This window comes from Saccopteryx bilineata, chromosome 3 (assembly GCF_036850765.1).
Source record: "Saccopteryx bilineata isolate mSacBil1 chromosome 3, mSacBil1_pri_phased_curated, whole genome shotgun sequence".
In the NCBI taxonomy this organism is placed as follows: Eukaryota; Metazoa; Chordata; class Mammalia; order Chiroptera; family Emballonuridae; genus Saccopteryx; species Saccopteryx bilineata.
The window spans coordinates 286,513,788-286,539,934 of NC_089492.1; the positions used below are offsets into that span (position 1 = coordinate 286,513,788).

At 45.2% G+C, this 26,147-nt stretch overlaps 1 protein-coding gene across 2 annotated transcripts in view; it reads right to left on the reverse strand.

The window, feature by feature from the left end:
- Positions 1 to 26,147, reverse strand: part of UBE4B (ubiquitination factor E4B) — a 135,787-nt gene that overhangs the window by 11,931 nt on the left and 97,709 nt on the right. For both annotated transcript variants that reach the window (XM_066270498.1, XM_066270497.1), the window contains 7 exons: positions 21,677 to 21,815; positions 15,797 to 15,896; positions 14,159 to 14,286; positions 13,467 to 13,565; positions 12,481 to 12,716; positions 3,119 to 3,245; positions 1,338 to 1,482 (listed from right to left, as the gene is read on the reverse strand). In XM_066270498.1, the coding sequence (XP_066126595.1) occupies positions 1,338 to 1,482; positions 3,119 to 3,245; positions 12,481 to 12,716; positions 13,467 to 13,565; positions 14,159 to 14,286; positions 15,797 to 15,896; positions 21,677 to 21,815 (974 nt within the window). The remainder of the gene's footprint in view (positions 1 to 1,337; positions 1,483 to 3,118; positions 3,246 to 12,480; positions 12,717 to 13,466; positions 13,566 to 14,158; positions 14,287 to 15,796; positions 15,897 to 21,676; positions 21,816 to 26,147) is intronic.

Below are 26,147 nucleotides of genomic sequence, written 5' to 3' on the forward strand. Positions count from 1 at the left end.
TAAGGTCCTTTTGATGCCATAGCATTAGAACCTCAACAACATTTGTTTTGTTTTTAATATATTTTTTTTAATTTTTAATTTAATTTTATTTATTCATTTTTAGAGAGGAGAGAGAGAGAGGGAGAGAGAGGAGAGTGAGAGAAGGGGGAGGAGCTGGAAGCATCAACTCCCATATGTGCCTTGACCAGGTAAGCCCAGGGTTTCGAACCGGCAACCTCAGCATTTCCAGGTCAACGCTTTATCCACTGCGCCACCACAGGTTAGGCACATTTCTGTTTTAAGAATGCTACTTAATGCCAAGTTAAAAAAACAAACAACTTAGTCCTCCCCATTTGCACATGAGAACTCCTTCTGGAAGGCAGTTCTGACTCTGAGCCTTAGAAAACCAGGAATAGGACTAATTAATATATGAAGTCAGCACTAGCTGACAGGGGCCTAGTGACTGACCAGGGGACCGTCCAACAGCCTGCAGTAAGTGTCACGGGCTGTCACAGTAAGGCATGGTTTTTTCATGGAGTCTGGCAAAACAGATCTCTTTTCCATTAATTAATGAATAGAAAAATCAAGTTCATTTGAAAGAAAGAAAACCTCATCCAAATCCTCAGTATTCACACAGATGCCTAAAGGGTACAAGAAATTCTTATCTAGCAGACAGAATTTGAGATTTACTTCCTAGTTACTTTCATAAATTTCAATCAACACATTCAGACAAAACAAAACAAAATAAAAACCTCTCTCCAGGCCCTGGCCAGTTGGCTCAGTGGTAGAGCGTCGGCCTGGCATGCAAGAGTCCCGGGTTCGATTCTCGGCCAGGGCACACAGAAGCGCCCATCTGCTTCTCCACCCCTCCCCCTTTCCTTCCTCTCTATTTCTCTCTTCCCCTCCCGCAGCCAAGGCTCCATTGGAGCAAAGTTGGCCCAGGTGCTGAGGATGGCTCTGTGGCCTCTGCCTCAGGCGCTAGAATGGCTCTGGTCGCAACAGAGCGACGCCTCAGATGGGCAGAGCATCGCCCCCTCGTGGGCGTGCTGGGTGGATCCCAGTCGGGTGCATGCGGGAGTCTGACTGCCTCCCCATTTCCAACTTCAGAAAAATTAAAAAAAACAAAACCCAAAACAAAAAAAAACTCTCTTCTCCAAAAATCCCTCTAAGATGAAACGGCAGAACAAGTCTTCTGGACACATCTGGAAAGACTTCACAACTCATTTCTTAGCTTTAGAGCAACTGCTGAAGTTTTCTCCTGCCCCAAGCCCAGGACATAACTTCACAGACGCCCACAGGGGAGACAAGGCGCAGACAGAAGTCAGCGTGGGGTCGCTGGGCCCCACACGGCCACTCACCCGGGGCAGCTGCTCCCACTGCTCCTTGTTCTTCATCTCCTCCTGCACTTCGTGGATCCGCTTCAGGGACTCCAGACTCTCGTCGAGCAAGAACGTCGTGTCGTTGATCAGCATATTTATGTAGCGGACAAACTGCTTCCCAGAGCTGAAAAGGCAATTACATGGGACATGGTCACACATCTTCCCGCGCAAACCAGAGAAAAGGGCCAAGCGACCTTGGCACAACTTGAATACCATGAAACTTAAAGGACTGCAAGTCTCTCCTTAGACATTGTTATCCTTTTTAATTAATTGTGACAAGCTCACTCCTGTGATGTGCTGGAGACACCTTGCATGCCTCATGAGAGAGCCAATTGCTAATAGTCTGGAATTTTGTGAACAGATTCCGTGGCAACTTAAATTTGGTAACAGTGACAGTATATATTTATACCCTGGAAAACCAGCACATACTGACACTTTTTCCTCTTCAGAAAGAAGGTTTACCAGCACACCCTGGCTCACTGCCACAATGATTTTAAGTAGAGAAAACACTTTTCCAGACTAGAAGAGAAAATATGCTTAAATTCACCAGGATAGAGAAAGCACAAATAATTAATTACCCACCTATGAGAGACAAGAGTACTACTGATAGAGATTCCCCTCACAAATAAAGACACACTGAAGAGAAATGAAGCTGCAATGGTGATCAAACTGGGTATTAGCTCATTATATAGAACCTGAAGCTTCCGATCTCTGGCACGGTCCTCCTGTCACATTATAATGGAGGGACTCGCTGGTGAGCGGAGATAGCTTGGCCTACCTGGGTTAAATGCTGTAAATGCCAGAGGAAAAAAGGGGGTACATGTCAGGACCTACCACTGTGCCACCAGGGCCGGACGGCCCAGGCCTGGGTAAGAGCAGTGCCTGGGAACGAGGGCAGAGGCCTGGGTCTCAGGAACACGGAAAGTTCCAGAGCACCACACAGGTCAAGCTGGGGTCTGCTCAGCTTCCTAAGCTTGCGCCAGGCCTCCACTGGAATGTCATTCTGACCAACAGCGCGGTTCATGGCAACAAAGGATTATTTTACAGTTTCCTTTGCACAAAACTATTTAGCAGGTAGTTACTCCACTGGTAACGTGTGTTATTGACTAGTCACCCAGTTAACAAGTGACAGCTAGACTGGATCAGAGACCAAAGAGGTGCTGCAAAAAAGACTCAAGTAGACGGGATCAACATTTCCCCGAAGAATAATTCGAGAGTCCAACACTTGACTCTTTCTTCATAAAGTAATTTACATGGAATTACTAATGTCAAGATTGAAGAGGTGCTAAAATTTCAGGTAGGTAATAAAAAGTTTTTCATCAAGGGTTAGGGACTTACTAAAAAGAGCAACACTTCAAATGACAACCCTAATGAACTGCTTCTGAATCTAAACTCCTGACATTTCTAACTCTAAAGCTTGATATCTTTAAGAGCCCTGTAAAATCTTGTTTTAGTCATTTTGACTTCATGTAACACTGACATCACAGACACACTTCACACATCACCTCAGAATATTTATAGATTCTTTCCTTACGTACACCATCTCCACGGTATCTCGACAAACCTAAAGTTCAGCAGTATCTGGTAAGTGCAGACAATGAGACAGCCCTGTCACATGCAGCAGCACCATCCAGGGAACTGAAGGAAGACTGAGACCAAGCCAACAGCCACCAAGAACCCAGCTGTGAAAGCTTTTAAGCAGCCACTCTAGTACTGATTTGCAAGAGAGCGAGTTGTAACATCAGGGGCACAATACTCACTTGAACTCCTCCATAAAGGTGCCATGGTGAGCTATGTTTTGCCAAAGGCTTTTAAAAATGGTGCTAATGTGATAGCGAATGGTGAACTTGTCATAAAACTCGCTGGTAGCTCCAGTATGCTCAACATCTGAAAAAGAAAGATGAAGGAACTGAAGAATATATACATTTTATTTATTTATTTATTTATTTTGTGACAAAGTCAGACAGAGGGACAGACAGCCAGGAAGGGAGAGAGACAAGAAGCATCCATTCTTCGTTGTGGCACCTTAGCTGTTCATTGATTGTTTTCTCATATGTGCCTTGACCGGGGGCGACAGCAGACCGAGTGACTCCTTGCTCGAGCCAGTGACCTTGGGCTCAAGCTGGTGAGCTTTTTGCTCAAACCAGATGAGCCTGCGCTTAAGCTGGCGACCTCGGGATCTTGAACCTGGGTCCTCCACATCCCAGTCTGACGCTCTACCCGCTACGCCACCTCCTGGTCAGGACTACATTTTACCTTTTTAAGAGCAGTTATTGTTGCTACAATGTTACTGAGTCCGTACAAATCTGCAAATGCAGAGTTGAAAATCACCAGGCATCTTTGGGATAGTATCAACTTACCAATGACCAGACACTGAATTATCATACCTCCCCCAATTCTAGTTATTTTAATTTGTAGAAATCCTACAGCACTTCAAATAAATATTCCTGAGCAGAAAAAAAAAAAAGGGTTCAATTTTATTAAGGGCCACATACCTATCAAATGTGACTATTATTTTAAGTACTTTTGTATTAAGGACATTTTCATACATGTATGTACTGAAGTAGAGAAAAGCAGAGTGAATCCCTGTGCACTCACCACTCATCTACAATTACCAAGAGCCGTGTCCCTATAAAATGGAATATCAAACTTAGTCATCCAAACAATAAACAGCTTAAGCATGAGAAATCCCTGAATTCATGACAAACTTTAAAAAGAGGAAAATGACCAGGTAAAGATAGTAATGCTTAAGAAAAAGATAAAGTAGCCTGGCCAGTGGTGGCACGGTGGATAGATCGTCAACCCAAGAGGCTGAGGACCCTGATTTGAGACCCTAAGGTTGTTGGCTTGAGCGTGGGGTCACCAGCTTGAGTGCAGGGTCAACATGATCCCAAAGGTTGCTGGTTGCTTGAACCCGAGGTCTGATCCTCGGGTAAGGGCACACAAGAGAAGCAATCAATATACAACTAAAGTGAAGTAACTACAAGTTGATACTTCCCATCCCCTTCTCATCCCCTCCCGCAAAAAGATAAAGTAAATTAAAATAAGATTTTTATTCCAACTGAACAAACTGGAAGACATTACAAAAATGACAATACTGCCTGACCAAGCAGTGGCGCAGTGGATAGAGCGTCGGACTGGGATGTGGAGGACCCAGGTTCGAGACACCGAGATCGCTAGCTTGAGCGTGGGCTCATCTGGCTTGAGCAAAAAGCTCACCAGCTTGGACCCAAGGTCGCTGGCTTGAGCAACGGGTTACTCAGTCTGCTGAAGGCCTATAGTCAAGGCACATATGAGAAAGCAATAAATGAACAACTAAAAAGTGTTGCAACGAAAAACTGATGATTGATGCTTCTCATCTCTCTCTGTTTCTGTCTGTCTGTCCCTATCTATCCCTCTGACTCTCTCTCTGTTCCTATAAAAAAAAAAAAGAAAAAAAAGACAATACTGAGTGTACACGATAACCTGGGGAAACAGACACTATAAATGCAGGTGGGTATGAATGGTGATGCAAATTCTTTAAGGTAATTTGATAAAACGCATCAGAACCATCAATATACCATTTCTTTGACCCACTGATTCTATTCCAGAAAACACATACAGATGAGTGGATAAAGAAAATGTGGTGTGTGACACACACTCAAATGGAATAGTACTGTATTAAGTCACTAGGTATGCTAAGTGAAATAAGTGAGACAAAGAAAGACAAATACTGTATGAGCGCATATGTTTCTAAAAACAAAACAAAGATCCAACCAACCGAACAAAAAAAACCCCACTGAGCTCATAGATACTGAGAACGCATTAAGGGTTGCCAGAGGCTGGGGTTGGGGGGGATAAACTTGGTGAAGGGAGTAAAAAGGTAAAAACTGCCCTTGCCGGTTGGCTCAGTGGTAGAGCGTCGGCCTGGCGTGCAGGAGTCCCGGGTTTGATTCCCAGCCAGGGCACACAGGAGAAGCACCCATCTGCTTCTCCACCCCTCCCCCTCTCCTTCCTCTCTGTCTCTCTCTTCCCCTCCCACAGCCAAGGCTTCATTGGAGCAAAAAGTTGGCCCAGGCGCTGGGGATGGCTCTGTGGCCTCTGCCTCAGGCGCTAGAATGGCTCTGGTTGCAGCAGAGTGACGCCCTGGATGGGCAGAGCATCGTCCCCTGGTGGGCATGCCGGGTGGATCCTGGTCGGGCGCATGCGGGAGTCTGTCTGACTACCTCCCCGTTTCCAACTTCAGAAAAATACAAAATAAAAAAAAGGTAAAAACTTCCAGGTATAAAGCAAACAAGTCATAGGGCTGTAGCGTACAGCATGGCGACTACAGGTGATAGTGTACTGTATATTTGAAAGCTGCTAAGAGAATAGACCTTAAAAGTTCCCACACAAGAAAAAAAATTAACTAGACTTATGGTGATCATTTTGATTAGAAACAAATATTGAATCGCTATTCATGTACACCTAACAATGATATATCAATTTTACCCCAAAAGAAAAAAAAGCCAGAATCATGTTCTAAGTGACTGACAAACAATAAAACCTACATACAGGCATGTTCAAAAACTGATCTCCAAATACACACTGAAATACTATATCTATCTATCTAGAAAGATATTTTTTTTTTTAGTGAGAGATGGGAAGCATCAACTTGTAGTTGCGGCACCTTAGTTGTTCATTGATTGCTTCTCATACATGCCTTGACTGGGGGTGGGAGGGACAGTGCTCCAGCTGAGCCAGTGACCCCTTGCTCAAGCCAGTGATCTCAAGATTTCAAACCTGGGTCCTCAGCATCCCAGGTTGATGCTCTATCCACTGTGCAACTCTCTGGTCAGGCTGAAGTACTATTTATACTAGAGAAAAATATAAACATTCCAAATGCCCAACAGAGAACATGAGAAAATATTTGTGATATATTAAGTGAAAATCAAATGCTACCAAACAAAATACAGTTTTGGCCCAACTGTATTAAAATACACACACACACACACACACACACACACACACACACACACACACACACTACATATTGACTGGAAAGATACAAAGCAAATGTTAACAGAGATTTTTCTTTTGAGTTCAGAGATTATCAAAGATTTTAATTTTCATGTAATTTTTGGTATTTCCCAACAAACACATAATTGTAACTGAAAAGAAAATAGTTATTTAAAAATACAACCCACACCGACCATACAAAGACCTGAAATCACTTACATATATTCATTAGGTCAACACTTTTAAAGATGAACTGTAATTTTATTAACTGAATAAAGTGTGAACTTAAGTGCGGAGAACTGATTGAGCAAAGTCCACAAAAGAAAGATATGGGGAGGGGGCCAACACAGAGCCTCTTATATCCTCTAAATTGCTCTTTTTAAAAAACATTGATTTTAGCCTGACCTGTGGTGGCGCAGTGGATAAAGCATCGACCTGGAAATGCTGAGGTCGCCGGTTCGAAACCCTGGGCTTGCCTGGTCAAGGCACATATGGGAGTTGATGCTTCCTGCTCCTCCCCACCTTCTCTCTCTGTCTCTCTCTCTCTCTCTCTCTCCCTCTCTGTCTCTTTCTCTCCCTTTCTCTCTCCTCTCTAAAATGAATAAAATTTTTAAAAAAACAACAAAAAAAACCCATTGATTTTAGAGAGAGTAAAAGGGGGGAGGGAGGAAGGGGAAGGAAGAGAGAGAAGCACTCATTTGTTGTTTCACTCAGTTGTGCTTTCATCGGTTGCTTCCCCTATGTGCCCCGACCAGGAAACAAACCCCTAACATTGGCATTTCAGGACGACGCTCTAACACAGTGGTCCCCAACCCCCGGGGCCACGGACCGGTACCAGTCTGTGGGCCATTTGGTACCGGTCCGCAGAGAAAGAATAACTTACATTATTTCCATTTTATTTATATTTAAGTCTGAATGATGTTTTATTTTTAAAAAATGACCAGATTCCCTCTGTTACATCCGTCTAAGACTCACTCTTGATGCTTGTCTCAGTCACGTGATACATTTATCCAACCCACCCTAAAGGCCGGTACGTGAAAATATTTTCTGACATTAAACCAGTCTGTGGCCCAAAAAAGGTTGAGGACCACTGCTCTAAAAGACCAAGCTAACCATCCAGGGCCTAAATGCTGGTAATACCTGTACTATATCCTGAACATGGCAGAGGCTAAGTCCCTGTTAGTTTATTACTTGTCAATACACATCTCCCCAACATTGAAAAAGTTCACTCCTAATGTTCCCTCAAAACTACATACTTCAATCCAAGTTCTAATTTCCAGTCCTAATTCTAAGAGGCCTGAAATAAAAGAGATCTCTGATGACCTTAACCCCCACCTGCAAATTTTACTTGATTCATTAAGCTGCCTGACCTCAGGGCCTTTAGACTTGCTGTCTCCTTTGTCTGCCACACTGCAGCTGAGATCTTATGGTTCACTCTGAGTCTCCTCAGAGAACTTCCCGTCTGCGCTTCCTGAAGTAGCAACATGCCCTCTTCCCACATTCACTGTCTGCAAGCATCTCATTCCAGGTTCACTGTCTGTCTCCCAACCAGAAGGTCTAACTAACCCAATAGCGGGGGTTTTGACATCTCCACCAACAGGCCCTGGCATCCAAACCAGTGCTGACAGACAGCCAGATAGCTTCAGAAACATTGGCTGAATTAGTGACTAACTTGGGCTCATGCTGGCTTTGCTGATTCTGATCAGCTTGGGGAAGAGAATAATCTTGAAAAAGGTTCTGGTGACCAGGGTTCCTCTAAGTTCTGAGTAGCCGACATCTGAGAGCTGGTCCTTAAGGAATTGACAGCTGTGACACAAATAAAATACTCTTATTTTGAAACTAATCTTGACTTCTGAAACGAAAATTTGATCTTAAGCATTTTCTAAGCTAGCTGACTTTCCCTGGCATGTAATAAAGGTGCTTGTTTCCTATCTCAATCTCTGACACATCTGAGAGTCAGGCATGTTCAGGGGTCAGGACCTACACAAGCAAGTCTGAGCATGGACTTGAAGGACATGCACGGAGTGTCTGGGCGGCCCCACGGCAGGCTGGCGCTGGCCCCTTGGCAACTGGAGGAGGAAGAGCAAAGCAGCCAGGAGCACTGGTGCTGAAGCCCAGCTGCTGAGGTGGCTGCTGCTCTCGGGCTGCTGACCTTCAGCAAGCTTCTTGACCTTTCTAAGCTCCAGTTTCCTCATTTGTAAAATGAAGATATTTATAGCACCCATACTGAAGGCTGTGGCTGGGATTAAGTGAAAGGGTCAGTAAGTGTTCACTAAGTGGTGGCTATTGTTAGCACAGTATTATCTTTTCGTGACTATAGAGGTGCCCACGGCCAGAGGGCACACTGCTTGGTGGCAGAAGAGAGAGAGGGAACACTTGTCCACCAGCTCCTGGGACCCCGCCAGAGGGGCCGTCCAGACCTGGCACTGGTCCTGCAGGCAAGAAGCCTGGCCCAGTTCACACACCTCCATACCCTCCTCCTTTATTCTGAAGCCCAGTGACGGGTCCAGGGCACCGAGCACAAAATATATTTAGCTTCTTTGGTTTTAATAACAACAATACATGTTACTGTAGAAAATTTTAAAAGTTCGGGTAACAAGAAATAATAAAATAAACTACTCATAATTCTACCATTCAAAAATAACCAACTCCCTGTTAATATTTTGGTATATATTCTTCCATACCTTTTTCTATCATATATATGTACCACAATGTATTAGGACTAGTCATATATTACACATACTGATTCGTTACTTGCCATTTAAAAAAATTTTTTCTGAGGTTAGAAGTGGGGAGGCAGTCAGACAGACTCCCACATGTGCCCAACAGGGATCCACCCGGCATGCCCACCAGGGGGTGATGCTCTGCCCATCTGAGGTATTGCTCTGCTGCAACCAGAGCCATTCTAGCGCCTGAAGCGGAGGCCATGGAGTTGTCTTCAGCACCCAGGCCAACTTTGCTCCAATGAAGCCTTGGCTGCGGAAGGGGAAGAGAAAGTGAGAGGAAAGAAAGGGGGAAGAGTAGAGAAGCAGATGGCGCTTCTCCTGTGTGTTCCAACCAGGAATCGAACCCAGGACTTCCACACGCTGGGCCGATGCTCTATCATTGAGCCAACCAGCCAGGGCCACTTGGCACTTTTTAAACTTTTCATTACCTATCCACTTAATATAAATAACACATTTTCTTTTTCTTTTTTTTGTATTTTTCTGAAGCTGGAAATGGGGAGGCAGTCAGACAGACTCCTGCATGCACCCGACCGGGATCCACCCAGCATGCCCACCTGGGGGTGATGCTCTGCCCATCCAAGGCATCGCTCTGTTGCAACCAGAGCCATTCTAGCACCTGAGGCAGAGGACACAGAGCCATCCTCAGTGCACGGGCCAACCCTGCTCCAATGGAGCCTTGGCTGTGGGAAGGGAAGAGAGAGACAGAGAGGAAGGAGAGGGGGAGGGGTGGAGAAGCAGATGGGTGCTTCTCCTGTGTGCCCTGACCAGGAATCGAACCCTGGACTATCGCACGCCAGGCCGACGCTCTATCACTGAGCCAACCAGCCAGGGTCTAAATAACACATTTTCATGACTAATATACATCCACTATATGGATAAACTATAATTTATTTATCTATAATTAGAAGAAATTTGGGTTTTTAATATTTTTCATTGCACTGAACTATGAATAATGCTACAGTAAACATTATAAATGTTTATGTACACTTACAATTGGTCACATAGAAGAGATTAGTAGAAATTAAGTTTCCATGTGTGGGGGGGTGCTGGTTATTTAGCTGCTGTCTCTCTGCTCCAAGTATAATGGGACAAAGGGTTCCCTCTGTGGCTTGACGTTTGTTAGGTTTGCCAACAGGAGGCGCTGCAGGAGAAACGGCCAACTGCAGGCGAAGAACTTGGATCTCTGGCTGGCTGGCTGACTCTGTCAACAATGATGCTCCCCCCAGCAGTAGCGACTGGTTATGGTTTCCAGCTTTGTTCCATACTTGCAGGGGTAGCAACCTTGTACACCTGCAGAGACACTGACTCATCTGGCCAGTGTCTTTCCTCACAGATCTGGGACCCAGTTCTGACCAAGCCCTCATCTGAGACACTACATTCCAAGAACCTCAGTCTCTTTCCTAGGGACAGATGATGGCTGCTTCATGCAGCTAAAATCTGTTACCTCAATCTTCTGTATTTGCCTTTTCTGACCAGTTCCTTATATTCTATTAAAGTAACTAGCATGTTTCAGTTTTCCTGACTGGACCTTGACTGATAGATAGGATATAAACTTTCATAAGGCAGTTGGTGTGGCAGCCAAGCTGCCTCCCAGAAAGGACTTACCAATGTGCAGTCTCATGGCGTATCATAGCACTAATTCTGCACACTAGCGACAGGGAAAATGATAGGCTTTGGCAGGTTAGTTTCTCTCTCTATGAGCATGTTAATACTACATAGTCTCATCTTAAAAATATTCAATAAATGTGATAGATGAAAAGAGGTGCCTCATCATTAAAGAAATGCAGAATTATCGTTAATTCAACTAAACCTGATGTGTGCAAGGCACCGTGCCAGGTCCTGTCCTGCACATTAGTAATCCACCATCTGCATCTGAATGAGCTCTGGTCCTCCCCACTAGGACTAAGAGATAAAAGAGGAGAACTGGGAAACCAAGAAGGGCTTTCTACTCAGGAATGTTCTCTGTTGTTGCCAAAGTGAGGACGTTAACAAAACTTCAAAGGGCTTGTGAACTTGCTTTAGGTTTAAGATGATATAGGTAGGCTAAAGGAAGAGGAGACACTCGGCCCTGGACAGTGGCTCAGAGGACAGAATGTCGGCTTGGCATATGAACATCCCAGGTTTGATTCCCAGTCAGGGCACACAGGAGAAGCAACCATCTGCTTCTCTCCCATTCCTCTCTCCTTTCTCCTCCCAGCCAGTGGTGGTTCCACTGGTTTGAGCATGGCCCCTTGCGTGAGGATAGCTCGGCTGGTCCAAGCAAGTCAGCCCCGGAGCACTAAAAGTAGCTTGACAATTGAGCATCAGCCCCAGATGGGGTTGCTGGCTGGATCCCGGTCAGTCGGAACATATGCAGAAGTCTGTCTCACAATCTTCCCTCCTCTCACTTAAAAAAGAAAAGAGAGAGAGAGAGAGAGAAACTCTTAGATGCCACAAAGTAACTGTGATAATGGGGAGAGGAAGTAGATTCTTAGAACCCACAGAAGTGAAGAGAGATGACAGCACCAGCCCAAAACGAGTAGGAGCAGTTTTGCTGTCACTGAACACTAAGGAATCCTAACCACCGTTGCTGCTGTGAACAGTAAGGGACTCTGCTCCTGGAGGCTGGAGTTTCTTCCACCTTCTACCACATGCCAAAGAAGCTGGGTGCCCACAATGTGCTAGACTCAAGAGAAGAAGACAGACAAGACACACAGACACACATATAAGCTGGAGGAAAAATACTCCATCAGTATAATCCTGTGCCCTTGGGAGAGGACAACTGAACAGGTCTCATAGGTAATGGGCTTTCTGAAGACACATTTGCAAATGAAACGCTGAATTAAAAGTGAAAATCTGGAATACAGTCCCACCAGAAGACGAGGCCCTCCTTGCAGAGTATCTGATGTGTGTGTTCTCAGTCTGGGTCGCTAGTGTGGCCCAGCACCTGGAACAGCGCCTGGCAAACGGGAGGCGCTCAGTCAGGAATGAGTGAAGACTTCTAGAGATCCAGATTCCACTGGTTTGAGTGGGGTCCCCAAGAATAAGTATTTTTAACAAGCTCCTTGTTTGACCCATAGTTTCAAAATTCTGGGGGGGTACAGGACAGTGTTGCAAAACTAATACTCTCAGTTCAAAACTAAAATGAACCAAGTATTTTCGGATAAAAACACCAACTTGTGCTGCTGATACCAAGTGGATCTCAGTGTTCCCCATCTCACTTTCAATGGGTCCTGCTCAACCATTAGGAACTCGTGTGAGAATGGTCGATGTGACGTGTCCACACTCGGAGGGGATACAGTCAACGGCGCATGCTCTGCTGACCATGGGTTAGCAGGTTATACTTGTAAGTGGATGTCAGGATATTTGGGAAGAGGTTTAGAGTAACTTTATCCACTGGCTTCAGAGGGCCTTGCCTACCTGTATAGCCAGGAACCTACCTGTATAAAACTTCATCAGGGAAGGGACCAACAATTTGGTGGAGAGAGGATGGTTCTCAATCATTTCAAAAAACTTCTGGGTTCGTGGCTGAACAGCAGGGTTGGTCATAAACATGACTTCTACCAGTTTGGCCACCAGATACGGATTTCGGATGTAGTTCTGGTTGCACAACATCACAACGAGGAACATCACAATATCCTGAGTGCAGGGCTCATAAAGCACCTGAGGAGAGTATCTGAGGAGAGTGAGAAGAGCAAGAGACACAGCTCTGAGAATCTCAGCGTGGGCGGATGCTGCTGCCATTAGGGGGCGGGCAGACAGGCCAAGGAGCCAGGGTGCGGCACTCCCTTTAACTTGCTGAATGTAAGGTGACAATTCATATTATAACTAGGTAGATTCAAAATGCATCATGCTCATTGGCTATAACACTTCATATTAACTTATTACACTTTAGAAAATAAACCACAACTAGGATTAAATTATCAGGTGGATTTCAAAAAAGATCTTCACTACCCAAAACACACACACAAAATTTTTTTGACAGAGTTGTTTTAATTTTTTAAAATCTAAAATGCCAGTTAAAAACTGAAGCCATTACTTTGTAACCTTTCTCAAAATTTACCATTGAGAAAATTTTTGGTACAAAATAGAGATGTGGGCATTTCTGGCTTTTGAATGTTCACTCAGATATTTATAAAGCGCTCCTATGTTTCTCAGAAACACAAACTCAATCATTAGAAATTCAACTCAATTTTCACAGAACACATTATTATCAGCATTGCTAATCCTCTTCTGTCGCTGAGATATTATTAGAACTGGCCTGGTGCCACAGTCTAGATTTACTTTTCCAATCTCCAGGCAGCAGTGAAAGCAGTTACACAAAACTTCAGGTGTCAAATGTAAGTCTAAAATATAATTTATCGTATCATAGACACAAAACATATAAAACCACATAGAAACTAGGTAATATGTTAAAGAAACTTACTGTACAATAAAAAATAAAAATTCAGCAACATCTTCTACATAAAACTCAGGCAATGCTGCAAATACCTTGGGGACGTCTGAACTTAAAGGCAGTGTTACACTGTCAACAAGAGAAAAAAGCACAAGTTACAGTTTGAGACAACAAAGTTACACATGTACTTGAATAGTATTTCCAACCCTGGACAGGGCTTGAGGCACCACAAGTGATGCACAGACATTATAAGAATAAAATAATAAAAAGAAATAAAATAAAAATGGCTGCCTGGAGGAGCTGCCCAGGTGATGGTAAGAAGACCAGCTGTGTTCCTGGCTCACTCCCTGAACTGGCGTGGTCCCTTCCCGGGCCCAGTGCTTAGGGGAGCCCAAGATCCTGTTAGCTCCAGTTTTTAGCTTCCAATTTGTAGACTTCATTTTCTATCAATCAGAAACTGACAAAAATAAAGCCAATTTTTAAAAAGCACTATGTCAAAATTAAAATTGCAGGTGCTGACATTCCCTTATTACTGTAACAAGTTATAGTGAAAATATTGATGAATATTACTAATTTCATGCCTCCATAAGCACAATCTGGAAACTGAGAGATGATTTTTTGATGAGGTCAGGGTGCTGGTTTCCGCTGCGGACTTCGGAGGATGATCAAGACAGCACAGCCCGGGCAAGCAGGCGCGAGGTCTAGAGGAAGGGCGCACTTACTCAGGGTAGGCGGGGTCCAGGATGCGGAGCAGCAGCTGGATGAGAAGGCCATAGAAGTTCAGGCATCTTCTCAGGAAGCTCTCGTCAAGTAAACCCGCGTCAGCACAGGCCTTGCATCGTACCAGTTTCTGTGGAGGGAGGTACGGCCCCATCACGGTTAGCTGGTGGCAAGCAGCTGCAGTAGGTGCTGGACAGGAAGCGGGCCAGGAGACGGGAAGTCTGGGGCCTCAAGGGCTTCACTGCTAACCAGCTTTAGGATGCTGGGCCCTTCTGAGTAAAACAAAGGGTATGCTAGGCAAACCACTGGACACAGAAGTCAGCACACAGTGCTCAAAGGACGGTCACTGCTGTCATAGCCACGTAACCTGGGAGGGGCGGGGGCTGGCATGAAGCAGCCAGACAAATCTGCATCTGAATTCCAGGTCACCACCTATGAGCTGGCTTTGGGCAGACGGCTTGTAAACCAAGGGCGTCACTCCCAGCTCAGCGGATGGCTGTGAGAATTAAACACACGTGCATGCGCACACACTGGCATATTAATGTAAAATTTCCAGACTCCTTGAAACATTACCTGTGGAGTGCTACGAGTTGTACAGACTCCAGGTAAGAGCCCCTGGTTTATTCTGCATCTCAAAGAGGCTGAGTCTCTCAGTAAATAAAACTGAAACCTTAACTTGGGCCAGAAATCCAAGTCAAGATAAAACTTCCACACGTTATCCTACTAATCAACAGAGAGCGGGGCCAGCTAACATTCACCTTTCTAACTTGAACATATATCTAAGAAAAAGGCAGGAATTTACTTTTCTTTTTTTAAGTTAGAGAGAGAAGAGAAAGGGACAGGCAGGGACAGACAGGCAGGCAGGGAGAGAGATGAGAAGCATCGATTCTTTGTTGTAGCACCTTAGCTGTTCATTGATTGCTTTTTCATATGTGCCTTGACCGAGGGGCATCAGCAGAGAGAGTGACCCCTTGCTCAAGCCAGCGACCTTAGACTCGATCCAGTGACCATAGGGTCACATCTACGATCCCACGCTCAAGCTGGTCACCCCATGCTCAAGCCAGCAACCTCAGGGTTTTGAACCTGGGTCCTCTGTATCCCAGGCCAACGCTTTATCCACTGTGCCACCGCCTGGTCAGGCTACTATCGATTTTTTAAAGCTATGTCTCACAAGTGGAAATATCCCCATCCATAGTTAGGTTCTGCGTGATGGACCATTTCCAATTAAAAACGAAGAATGAGGTGTGAAGGAGAGAGATCTTTCCATCACCACAAACCCACTTTGTCAGATACTACAAAAATGCATGGCTGGGTAATGAAGAGTGTTTTGGGGTGCAGGGTTAAGTGGGTAGCAGATAGGGAGGACCTTGCACGAAGCAGAGGAAAACAGGATGAGGAGACTGGTGAAGAATTTGTGCCGTCATTGGCATAGCATGTATGTATAGTCTGTCCGGAGATTTAAGTATTACACAGACACACGCAGAGTGTCAAGGAGGTTTTAGATGTACCCTTTTATCTTGGGGCGGGGGGAGAATAATGAAGAAAAGACAAGGGCAGGAAGCTGCTGGCTCCGGGCATATGTTCTGGCAGGACCTGCGTTCCACAGGGCAGGCCGTGACCACGCCAGCAACTGCACAGACCTTAAGCTGAGTCTTGCAGCGCTTCAGCATCTCACGGTGCCGTGTGGCCAGGGGGGAGTCTTTCCATTGGCTTTCGTTATTTTTCAGATCTTCCACGGTCCTGAAACGGAAGACGAACAGTCACACGAAAGAAAATGCACAGATCCACCGTCCATATTATCTACTCATTTTGACCATGCCATTGACTCTCAGACACATAATTTTCCACCCCCCAACCCCCCAATTTTAGCATTTCTAATATCAGAGAGTATCTTACAATCAATAAGTTATGGTTTAATTGGCAGCACTGTTCTTTCTTACTGATTCCTAAAACGATGTCTTAAAATTGATGACGCTTTAGACGTGATGAAATAGCTCTTTTAGAAGGAAATACATTGTTCCCTTCTTTTTTTCTCAGAGGAAGGAAAAGAAGTCTCAAGAAAATTGAATTACTATGTCTACTCAATTCTCCCAAACAAAAGGCCCCTTTACTGATGACATTTCCCCCTTTTCTCTTACTACCGTGCCCTCTGCCTGGAAGCCCGTGGCTGAGACCCCCTTTGCTGTCCGCCCCTTCCCTCCCCGGTTCCCTCCCATCGGCTGTCCCTTCAGGCATCACCTGTCAGGCGGGTAGCCTTCCCTGACCACGCAATACACTGCTCATTTCAAAGACTGCTCACTTAACACTATTTCCCTCCCTTTCTATCAAGACATTGTGAGGAAATGACAGGTTAATTTTTTTTTTTAAACTACCTTTCCCAGACTCCCTGCCTCCAGGGAGGGCTCGCCTTTTGGTGGACCGGGTCATGCACAGAAATGCTGGCCACGTGGTTCTGGAAGCAGTGGTGGCGGAGGCTCGCCAGATCTGGCTGAGCCCTGAAGCAGCTGCCTGCCAGGCCAGGTTCAAGGGAGAACCTTTCCTCCAGCCATTTCAAGGATTCAATACATCAAACTGCCACCTTTTAAAATCTTCTTTCTCTTTATCCCAGATAAACTGAGTTTCTTGTGTGTAACTAGAACACGGGTGTGACAGACAGAACAGTGCTCCCCACACCAAGATGTCATATTCTGACCCCCAGACCCTGTGAATATGTTTGTTACCTTACATGGCAACAGGGATTTGCAGATGTGATTAAGGGTGTGAACCCCGAGATGGGGAGATTATCTTGGATTGTCTGGGTGGGCCCAGTGTCATCATGGGGCTCTTCTGAGAGAAAGAAGGAGGCAGAGTGAGAGAAGGAGGTGTGACAGCAGAGGTCAAAGAGAGAGAGCTTGGTCTGCTATGCTGCTGATTTTGAAAATGGAGGAAGGGGTCACAAGCCATGGAATGCGGGTGGGAGGAGCTTCTCCCCTGAGCCTCCCGGAGGAACACAGCCCTGACTTTAGGACTTCTGCCCCCAGAGCTATGAAATAATCGCCGATATTGTTGTAAGTCACAGAAGCTGTGGTGATCTGCTATAGCAGCAATAGGAACTATATAATGACCTATGTGCTTCTTGGCACCAGAATGGGTTACACAGGGAACAGGCCCTCAAGGAAAACGGGCCTCTGGGTTAGTTCTTTGACTCAGTAGTAAAGATTCAGTTGGCATTTCAGAATAGAGCAGGGGGAGCCCAAGGCTCTCTGTCTGTGGACAAACGGCAGCATGGAGGAGGATCACTGGCGATCGCATGGAAGAGAGACACGGAGCGGCTACTTCTATGATGCTGGAGAGCTTACAGAATAAAACAAGAGGCTCAAGATATGAAAATCTCATCTCAAGGAAAAGCCAATGAACAAGGAAGCTTCTAAGACAACCATAGAGTAGAGTCTAGTCCCACAAAGTACCAAATTATAGTATAAACTGAGTTCCTAACCTTACTAGACCTCTTATCTGGAAGTTAGAGCAAAGACTGGCACTCTAAGAATCCAAAAGGGGAGTTTAGGGAGAATTTGATGACTCTGAGCACCCAAATCCCCAGCGCTGTGAGCCCTGCCTGCGAGCAGAAGCAGCCCCTGCCACATTTGTACCTGAGGTGGTCAGATCCCAACAGGGTGCCAAATTCACATAGGTTCTGACTCTCATATGTCACTGCCTCCAGACCCGTAACCAGAATAAGATCAATTACTGTCCTTATGAGCCAATTCCAAGGTCTTATACAGAAGTTCACATTGGAAGAAAAAAGGGGGCAAGATTTGCTAGCACACCCATTATATTAGTTCCCCATTGCTGCTGTAACAAATGATCACCAGCTCAGTGGCCTGAAACAACACACCCACAGTCACAGCGCTCTGGAGGTCAGAAGTCTAAAACGGTCAGCACTCTTTCCTGAGGCTCTAGGAAAGACTGCTTCCTGGCCCTCTGCAACTTCGAGGTCACCCATATTCCTCGGCTCACGGACCATGGGACTCTGACATCTGATTCCGTCGTCACGTGTCCTTTTCTCACTCTGTCCTGCCTGCCTGCCTCCATCTTATAAGGACCCTTGTGATACTGGGTCCACCCAGGTAATCCAGAAAACTCACCCCATCTGAAGACCCTGAACTTAATCACATTTGCAAAGTCTCTTTTACCACATCAGGGAACATAGTCACAGGTTCTGGGGCCTAGGACGTGAACCTCTTTGAGACACTGCTATACTACCTGCCACATGTCAGCTGACAGAGATATGGGGGTGTGCGTGGGGGTGGGTTCTGAGACGCTTCATCAGCAGGAGAGGAACGCACAGGGCTAAGCACTGACAGAGGATACCCCGGGTTCCGGAGCAGTGCTAACGGAGTGGCTGGGAGGGTTCTAACTGTGTGCCCGCCCAGCTCTCTGAAACTAGGAGCCAACAGTCACCTGGCTCAATGAAACCGAGCTGCCCCAGTTTCTCGCTATAATTCGGAGGAAGGAGTCCAAAATGTAAGAAGCTGGGGAATATTAATGTAGATTTACCAACTATGGCTAGCTCCCTCCCCAAACACCCCCACCCCAACTATGTCCCAGAGGACACTTCTATCAGCAGTAACAACACACAGGAGAGGGCAACAGCAGCATCCCTGAAAAGCACAGAAGTAACTCCCCTGTAGGCTGGGCGTGAAGGGGCAGACAATGCCACTGACCATATCCCCCCAAGTCAGTGGGAGCCATGGCATTCTGGAGGGCATCCATGCTAGGATGAAGAAACAGACAAATCCAGTGTGAGACATCTGCAAGTCTCTCTCAATAACTGATAAAATCAGACATAAGGAAAACTGAAACAGAAGATGAACAAACTTGACGTAACTGCCACAGATGAGACCCTGCGATAAACGACCAGGAAGGCGCCTTCTCTTGGCCCGTACACAACATTTACTAGTGGAAATGTCAGGCTACAAAAGCAAACCTCAGTAAGGCTGACAGGACACAAGTCAGAATATGTCTTCTGGCCATAATGGAATTTAGCCATGAATCAATAACAAAAGAAAAATGAACACATCCCTCAAGAATCTGACTTTTAAACGTGCCTTTATGTAACCCAGAGGTCCAACAGGAAATGATAAAAATTAAAAAGCAGTTTGAACTGAACAAGAAAATACGACATCCCAAAAGGTGCTCAACATCACTAACCATCAGGGAAACACAAATCAAATATTGTACCAGCTCACACCTGTTAGTTAGAACAGCTCTTGTCAAAAAGACAAGAAGTAGGTGTCGGTGAGGACGTGAAGAAAAGGGAACTCCTGTGCACCACTGGGGGAATGCAGATCAGGGAACCACCACAGAAAACAGTGCGGAGGTGCCTCAAAGCATCTGAATTAGAACTAGCACATGATATAGCAATTCCAATTCCAGGTATTTATCTGAAGAAAACAAAACCTCTAATCTGAAAAGATATATGCATCTATATGTTTACTGCAGCATTATTTACAATAGCTGAGACATGGAAACGCCTAAGTGTTCATTGACAAATGAATGGACAAACAAATATGGTATATACATATATACATACACATCTGTATACACACACACACAAATAATATGCAGGCATAAAAAAGAATGAAATCTTGCCATTTGCAACAACATGGATGAATCTAGAGGGCATTATGCTAAGTGAAATAAGTCAGACAGAGCCTGACTAGGTGGTGGCACAGTGGATAGAGTGTCGAACTTGGACTTGGAAGATCCGGGTTCGAGACCCCAAGGTTGCCAGCTTGAGTGCAGGCTCATCTGGTTTGAGCAAGGTTCACTAGCTTGAGAGCCCAAGGTCGCCGGCTCGAGCAGGGGTCACTCGGTCTGCTTTAGACCCCTGGTAAAGGCACATATAAGAAAGCAATCAATGAACTAAGGTGCCGCAACAAAGAATTGGTGCTTTTCATTTCTCTCCTTTCTTGTCTGTCCCTCTCTCTGTCTCTGTCACACACATACAAATTTTTATTTATTGATTATAGAAAGAGGAGGGGGGAGAGAGGGGGGAGGAGCAGGAAGCATCAATTCATAGCAGTTGCTTCCCATATGTGCCTTGACTAGGCATGTCCAGGGCTTCAAACTGACGATCTCAGCATTCCAGGTCAAAACTCTATCCGTGAGCGACCACAGGTCAGGCTATATGTGGAATCTTAAAAAACAAAAACTGAGTTCATAGATACAAAGAACAGACTGGTGACTGCCAGAGGTAGAGAGTAGGGTTGGGTGAGATATGTGTGGAATGGGTGAAGGAAGTCAAAAGATACAAATTTCCAGGTATAAAATAAGTCATGGGGATGTAATGTACAGTATAAGCTATAGTTAATAATACTAATAATACTGTATTGCATATTTGAAAGTTGCTAAGAGATAAGATAAAAAATAATTCTCATCACAAGAAAAAAACTTGTATCTATGTATGGTCAACTAGACTTATTTTGGTGATAATTTTGCAATATATAATCATTACACTGAATACCTGGAACTAATATAATGCTACTATTCCAGATAACTTGTTTAAAAACAAAGTCTGGGCCCTGGCCGGTTGGCTCAGTGGTAGAGCGTCGGCCTGGCGTGCAGAAGTCCCGGGTTCGATTCCCGGCCAGGGCACACAGGAGAGGCGCCCATCTGCTTCTCCACCCCTCCACCTCTCCTTCCTCTCTGTCTCTCTCTTCCCCTCCCGCAGCCAAGGCTCCATTGGAGCAAAAGATGGCCCAGGCGCTGGGGATGGCTCCTTGGCCTCTGCCCCAGGTGCTAGAGTGGCTCTGGTCGTGACAGAGCGACGCCCCAGATGGGCAGAGCATCGCCCCCTGGTGGGTGTGCCAGGTGGATCACGGTCGGGCACATGCGGGAGTCTGTCTGACTGCCTCCCCGTTTCCAGCTTCAGAAAAATACAATAAATAAATAAATTAATTAATTAATTAAAAAAACAAAAAACAAAAAACAAAGTCTGCTTCCTGTTCCTGTGATTTTTGTTTGAAGATGCTGGTATACTGGAAGAAATGCCTAGATGAAGAAAAACAACAACAGTGCTTGTGAATTGGAAATTGAGGTGACTATCTGGCCATTCTGGACTCCTTATGTCACAGGGCAACATATAAAGTAAATTACTTGTTGGTGGGAATCAATGATCTTGTTTAGCAAGAGAACCAGAGTTGCTGTTTCACTGCCCAAAGAAGGAAGTACTGGTAGGACTGGAATCCAGAGATCCTTTAACGTGCCTCTTGGTAATAGCATACCCCGTGGAGAAAGTTCATGGAAACCAGTAGTAACCACCTACCAAAGGGTTGAGAACTCTATGAAACCAAAGTTTGGGTCACATCACCGTGTAAAGACTCCAGCCAAATGAGGAATATGGATGTGGCAGTGGAGGCAGATGGTGCTCTGGAGCACACGTACCCCCACATTCAGATCAGGTGGGCACAACGGAACTGCCTGCTAGCGAGAACAAGTATTGCCTTGGGCAATCTCAGGACATGGCATCACTCACGTACCTATTAAGCTCTCGGATGGCCCGCAGTCTGCGGATATAGCGACGGCAGCTCGGCAGGATAGAGAGGTGGTGGGCGTGCAGGGTAAGAAAGAAGCATTCTGTAGGGAATCTCGGCTCAGAAAACGGAGGCTGATCTCCATCTAAGAGAAATAACATAACCCCCCTAAATAAAATTGGTTACAGAACTACATCAGAGAAAAAAGCACAACTAACAAGGCAAAATTACACTTGAATTTTCAAGGAGTTTAAGGATATTTACAAAAAATTATAAACAATAAAAACTTAAATAAAAACCCTAAAATAATTATACGCTGGAGTAATGTTATAAGAAAAACAGAATTCCTGTGACCTCCCTTCAAAGAGTAGATACTCTCCCTCATATGATTAAATGTTTACAAGCACATACACCAATGAACTTTTGTGACGTGTCTCCTTAACATATTTTATATGTGACTTGCATTATTCAATAAAGGCCACAAATATTTTTAAAAATTTCGGCCCTGGCTGGCTGGCGGTAGAACATCGGCCCCACGTGTGGAAGTCCCAGGTTCGATTCCCAGCCAGGGCACACAAGAGAAGTGCCCATCTGCTTCTCCACCCATTCCCCCTCTCCTTTCTCTCTATCTCTCTCTTCCCCTTCCGCAGACAAGACTCCACTGGAGCAAAGGTGGCCCAGGCGCTGAGGATGGCTGCATGGCCTCTGCCTCAGGTGCTAGAGTGGCTCTGGTTGCAATGGAATGCCCCAGATGGGCAGAGCATCGCCCCCTGGTGGGCATGCTGGGTGGATCCCAGTAGGGCACATGCAGGAGTCTGTCTGCCTCCCCTTTTCTCACTTCAAAAAAATACAAAAAAAAAAAATCTCAAAATGGTATTATGTATTTTTTTTAAAGATTTATTGATTTTAGAGAGGGGAGAGAGAAAGAGAGAAAGGCAAAAGGGAGGAGTGGGAAGCATCCACTTGCAGTAGTTGCTTCTCTTATGTGTCTTGACCAGGGAAGCCCAGGGTTTTGAACCAGCAATCTCAGCATTGCATGTTGACACTCCACAGGTCAGACCATTTTACTAAAAGCTACAAAGTCTATCATTTTCCTAACAGAGGACATATCCGTTGTTTCTAATTCTCTATTAGAAACAGTTCAGAGCTATTGTACAAAAAAAATTACTTCCTCAGTCCCAGGTTTGGGAGCATATGCTGTAAAGCAGAATTTTTGAGAATGACAGTATTACAGTTTTTGTTATGAATCACCAGAACTCACTTTAGGTAGACTAAATAAATTAATTAAATGCCACCATTTCTTCACAAGTTCACACTGTATGTTATCACTCTGTTTCTGAATAATTTATCATTATATAATGATATACCTGAATTTCTTTCCATTTGTATCTAAGTACACATATTTCCCCCTACAAGTATATTTTCTTTCCTATGGCACATGTTGCTTATATTTTGTTCCAATCCAAAGAAGAAAAAGAGGCCCTGGCGGGTTAGCTCAGTCAAGAGCGTTGTCCTGAAACAACAAGGTTGCAGGTTTGATCCTTGGTCACGGCACACATGGGAAGCAACCGATGAATGCAGGACTAAGTGGAAAAACACATGAATGCCTCCCTTCCCCTTCCCCTCTCTCCCTTCCTCTCTCCATCTCGTTAAAAAAAATCAATCAATAAATTAAAAAAAAATTAAGCCCTGGATGGACAGCTCGGTTGACTGGAGCATTGCCCCAGAGCACAAAGGTTGTTGGTTTGATTCCCTGGTCAGGACACACACAGGAGCAGCTCGATGTTCCTGTCTCTCTCTCCCTGACCCTCTCAACAACAAACATACAAAGGCTTGGTAGAATCTAGTTGTTATCTTACATGTTTATAACAGTTCAGTTCTGTATTTTGAGTGGCATGATTGTGTCAATTATAGGACACATATTTTCCTCCATTCTTTTTTTTTTTTTTTTACAGAAACAGAGTGAGTCAGAGAGAGGGATAGACAGGGACAGACAGACAGGAACAGAGAGAGATGAGAAGCATCAATCATTAGTTTTTCATTGCGCATTGCAACACCTTAGTTGTTCACTGATTGCTTTCTCATATGTGCCTTGACCGTGGGCCCTCAGCAGACCAAGCAACCCCTTGCTGGAGGCAGCGACCTTGGGTTCAAGCTGGTGGGCTTTTGCTCAAACCAGATGAGCCCGCGCTCAAGCTGGCGACCTCGGGGTCTCGAACCTGGGTCCTCTGCATCCCAGTCCAACACTCCATCCACTGTGCCACCACCTGGTCAGGCTTCCTCCATTCTTTTACTCTACATATTCACTTTGCTTTGCTCTAAACAAGGTATGTTTATATATTAAGACACACACACACACAGTTTCTCATAATACACTTCAATTCTAATATTATTATAAATTTCTTTCTCTTTCACAGCTGGGTCTAATGCTCCAGTTTTTTCTTTTTCTTTTTTGTATTTTTCTGAAGCGAGAAGTGGAGAGGCAGAGAGACAGACTCCTACATGTGCCCTACCAGGATCCACCCAGCATACCCACTAGGGGGCGATGCTCTGCCCATTTAGGGCATCGCTTGGTTGCAACTGGAGCCATTCTAGCGCCTGAGGCGAAGGCCACGGAACCATCCTCAGCGCTGGGGTCAACTTTGCTCCAATGGAGCCTTGGCTGCGGGAGAGGAAGACAGAGACAGAGAGAAAGGAGAGGGGGAAGGGTTGAGAAGCAGATGGGCACTTCTCCTGTACGCCCTGGCCAGGAATTGAACCAATACACCGGGCTAACACTCTACCACTGAGCCAACCAGCCAGGGCTTCAATTCTCTTTATTAGATTTTTAAAAAAAGGTTTAACCTTTAATGCTTTTGAATTTATTAGTCTATGAGGTATTATTCCAAGACTATAGCAACAGCTACTCATTCAAACAGCATTAATCAGACACTGACTTTACTGTTCATCAGACACTTAGTTCCTCTGAAGTTGAAAGTTTTTTCTAGAATTTGTATAAATGATCATGATGTTGCTACTGCCAGGTAAGCATGGAAACTGTCCTAGTCCACAAGTAACGCCACAGGGTTTTTGTTTTTTTTTTTTACAGAGGCAGAGATAGACAGGGACAGACAGACAGGAACGGAGAGAGATGAGAAGCATCAATCATCAGTTTCTCGTTGCGCGTTGCGACTTCTTAGTTGTTCATTGATTGCTTTCTCACATGTGCCTTGACCGTGGGCCTTCAGCAGACCGAGTAACCCCCTGCTGGAGCCAGCGAACTTGGGTCCAAGCTGGTGAGCTGTTTGCTCAAGCCAGATGAGCCCGCGCTCAAGCTGGCGACCTCGGGGTCTCAAACCTGGGTCTTTCTGCATCCCAGTCCGACGCTCTATCCACTGCGCCACCACCTGGTCAGGCGCCACAGGGTTTTGATGCTTGTCATTAAATAACGTTTTACGGTATGGAGAAAAACATCAATAACCATAACATTTTTAAAATATTCATATTTTTATACCATCAATTCATTAAGATCTATGAAATATCGCGTGAAAATTTTAATTGGCATATATAAAATCTATATAATAACTAAGCTGCTGCTATAATTTTGATTTTATATATATATATTTAAACTCAGAACAGTGTATTTCCCTTCATTTCCTCTATGAATCTATTTGATACTGACTAATCCAAACAAGAACATTTTTACTGGGATAATTTTTATTGCACAGTCTATCTCTAGCTCATAAATTCATTTTCTGGAGAGGTAATAATCTGTGAGGCAACACGAGCATCCAAACAAACTCATCTTTTGGCCCTGGCTGGTTGGCTCAGCGGTAGAGCGTCGGCCTGGTGTGCGGGGGACCCGGGTTCGATTTCCGGCCAGGGCACATAGGAGAAGCGCCCATTTGCTTCTCCACCACCCCCCCTCCTTCCTCTCTGTCTCTCTCTTCCCCTCCCGCAGCCAAGGCTCCATTGGAGCAAAGATGGCCCGGGCGCTGGGGATGGCTCCTTGGCCTCTGCCCCAGGCACTAGAGTGGCTCTGGTCGCGGCAGAGCAACCCCCCGGAGGGGCAGAGCATCGCCCCCTGGTGGGCAGAGCGTTGCCCCTGGTGGGTGTGCCGGGTGATCCCGGTCGGGCGCATGCGGGAGTCTGTCTGACTGTCTATCCCTGTTTCCAGCTTCAGAAAAATACAAAACAAACAAACAAACAAACTCATCTTTTTTCTAGACTGTATAAACTCGAACTCCTTTGCTGGCACAGCTGTAAACCCCCCACCCACAGATAAGCTGGATGCAGCCCACTTGGGCCCACTTAGGGGAGTGCCCACTATTGAGATTTTTTGGGACTGTAACTAAACAAAAAGATGGAAAAGCAGAAAGTCATTTCCCCACACTTAGGATTCATTTTGAAGGCCGGTATCTTTGCTGTTGAGATTCTGCAACATAAAGCATGGTGCGCATTTCTACTTTTCTGTTCTGCCGATCACCTGTCTCCCAGA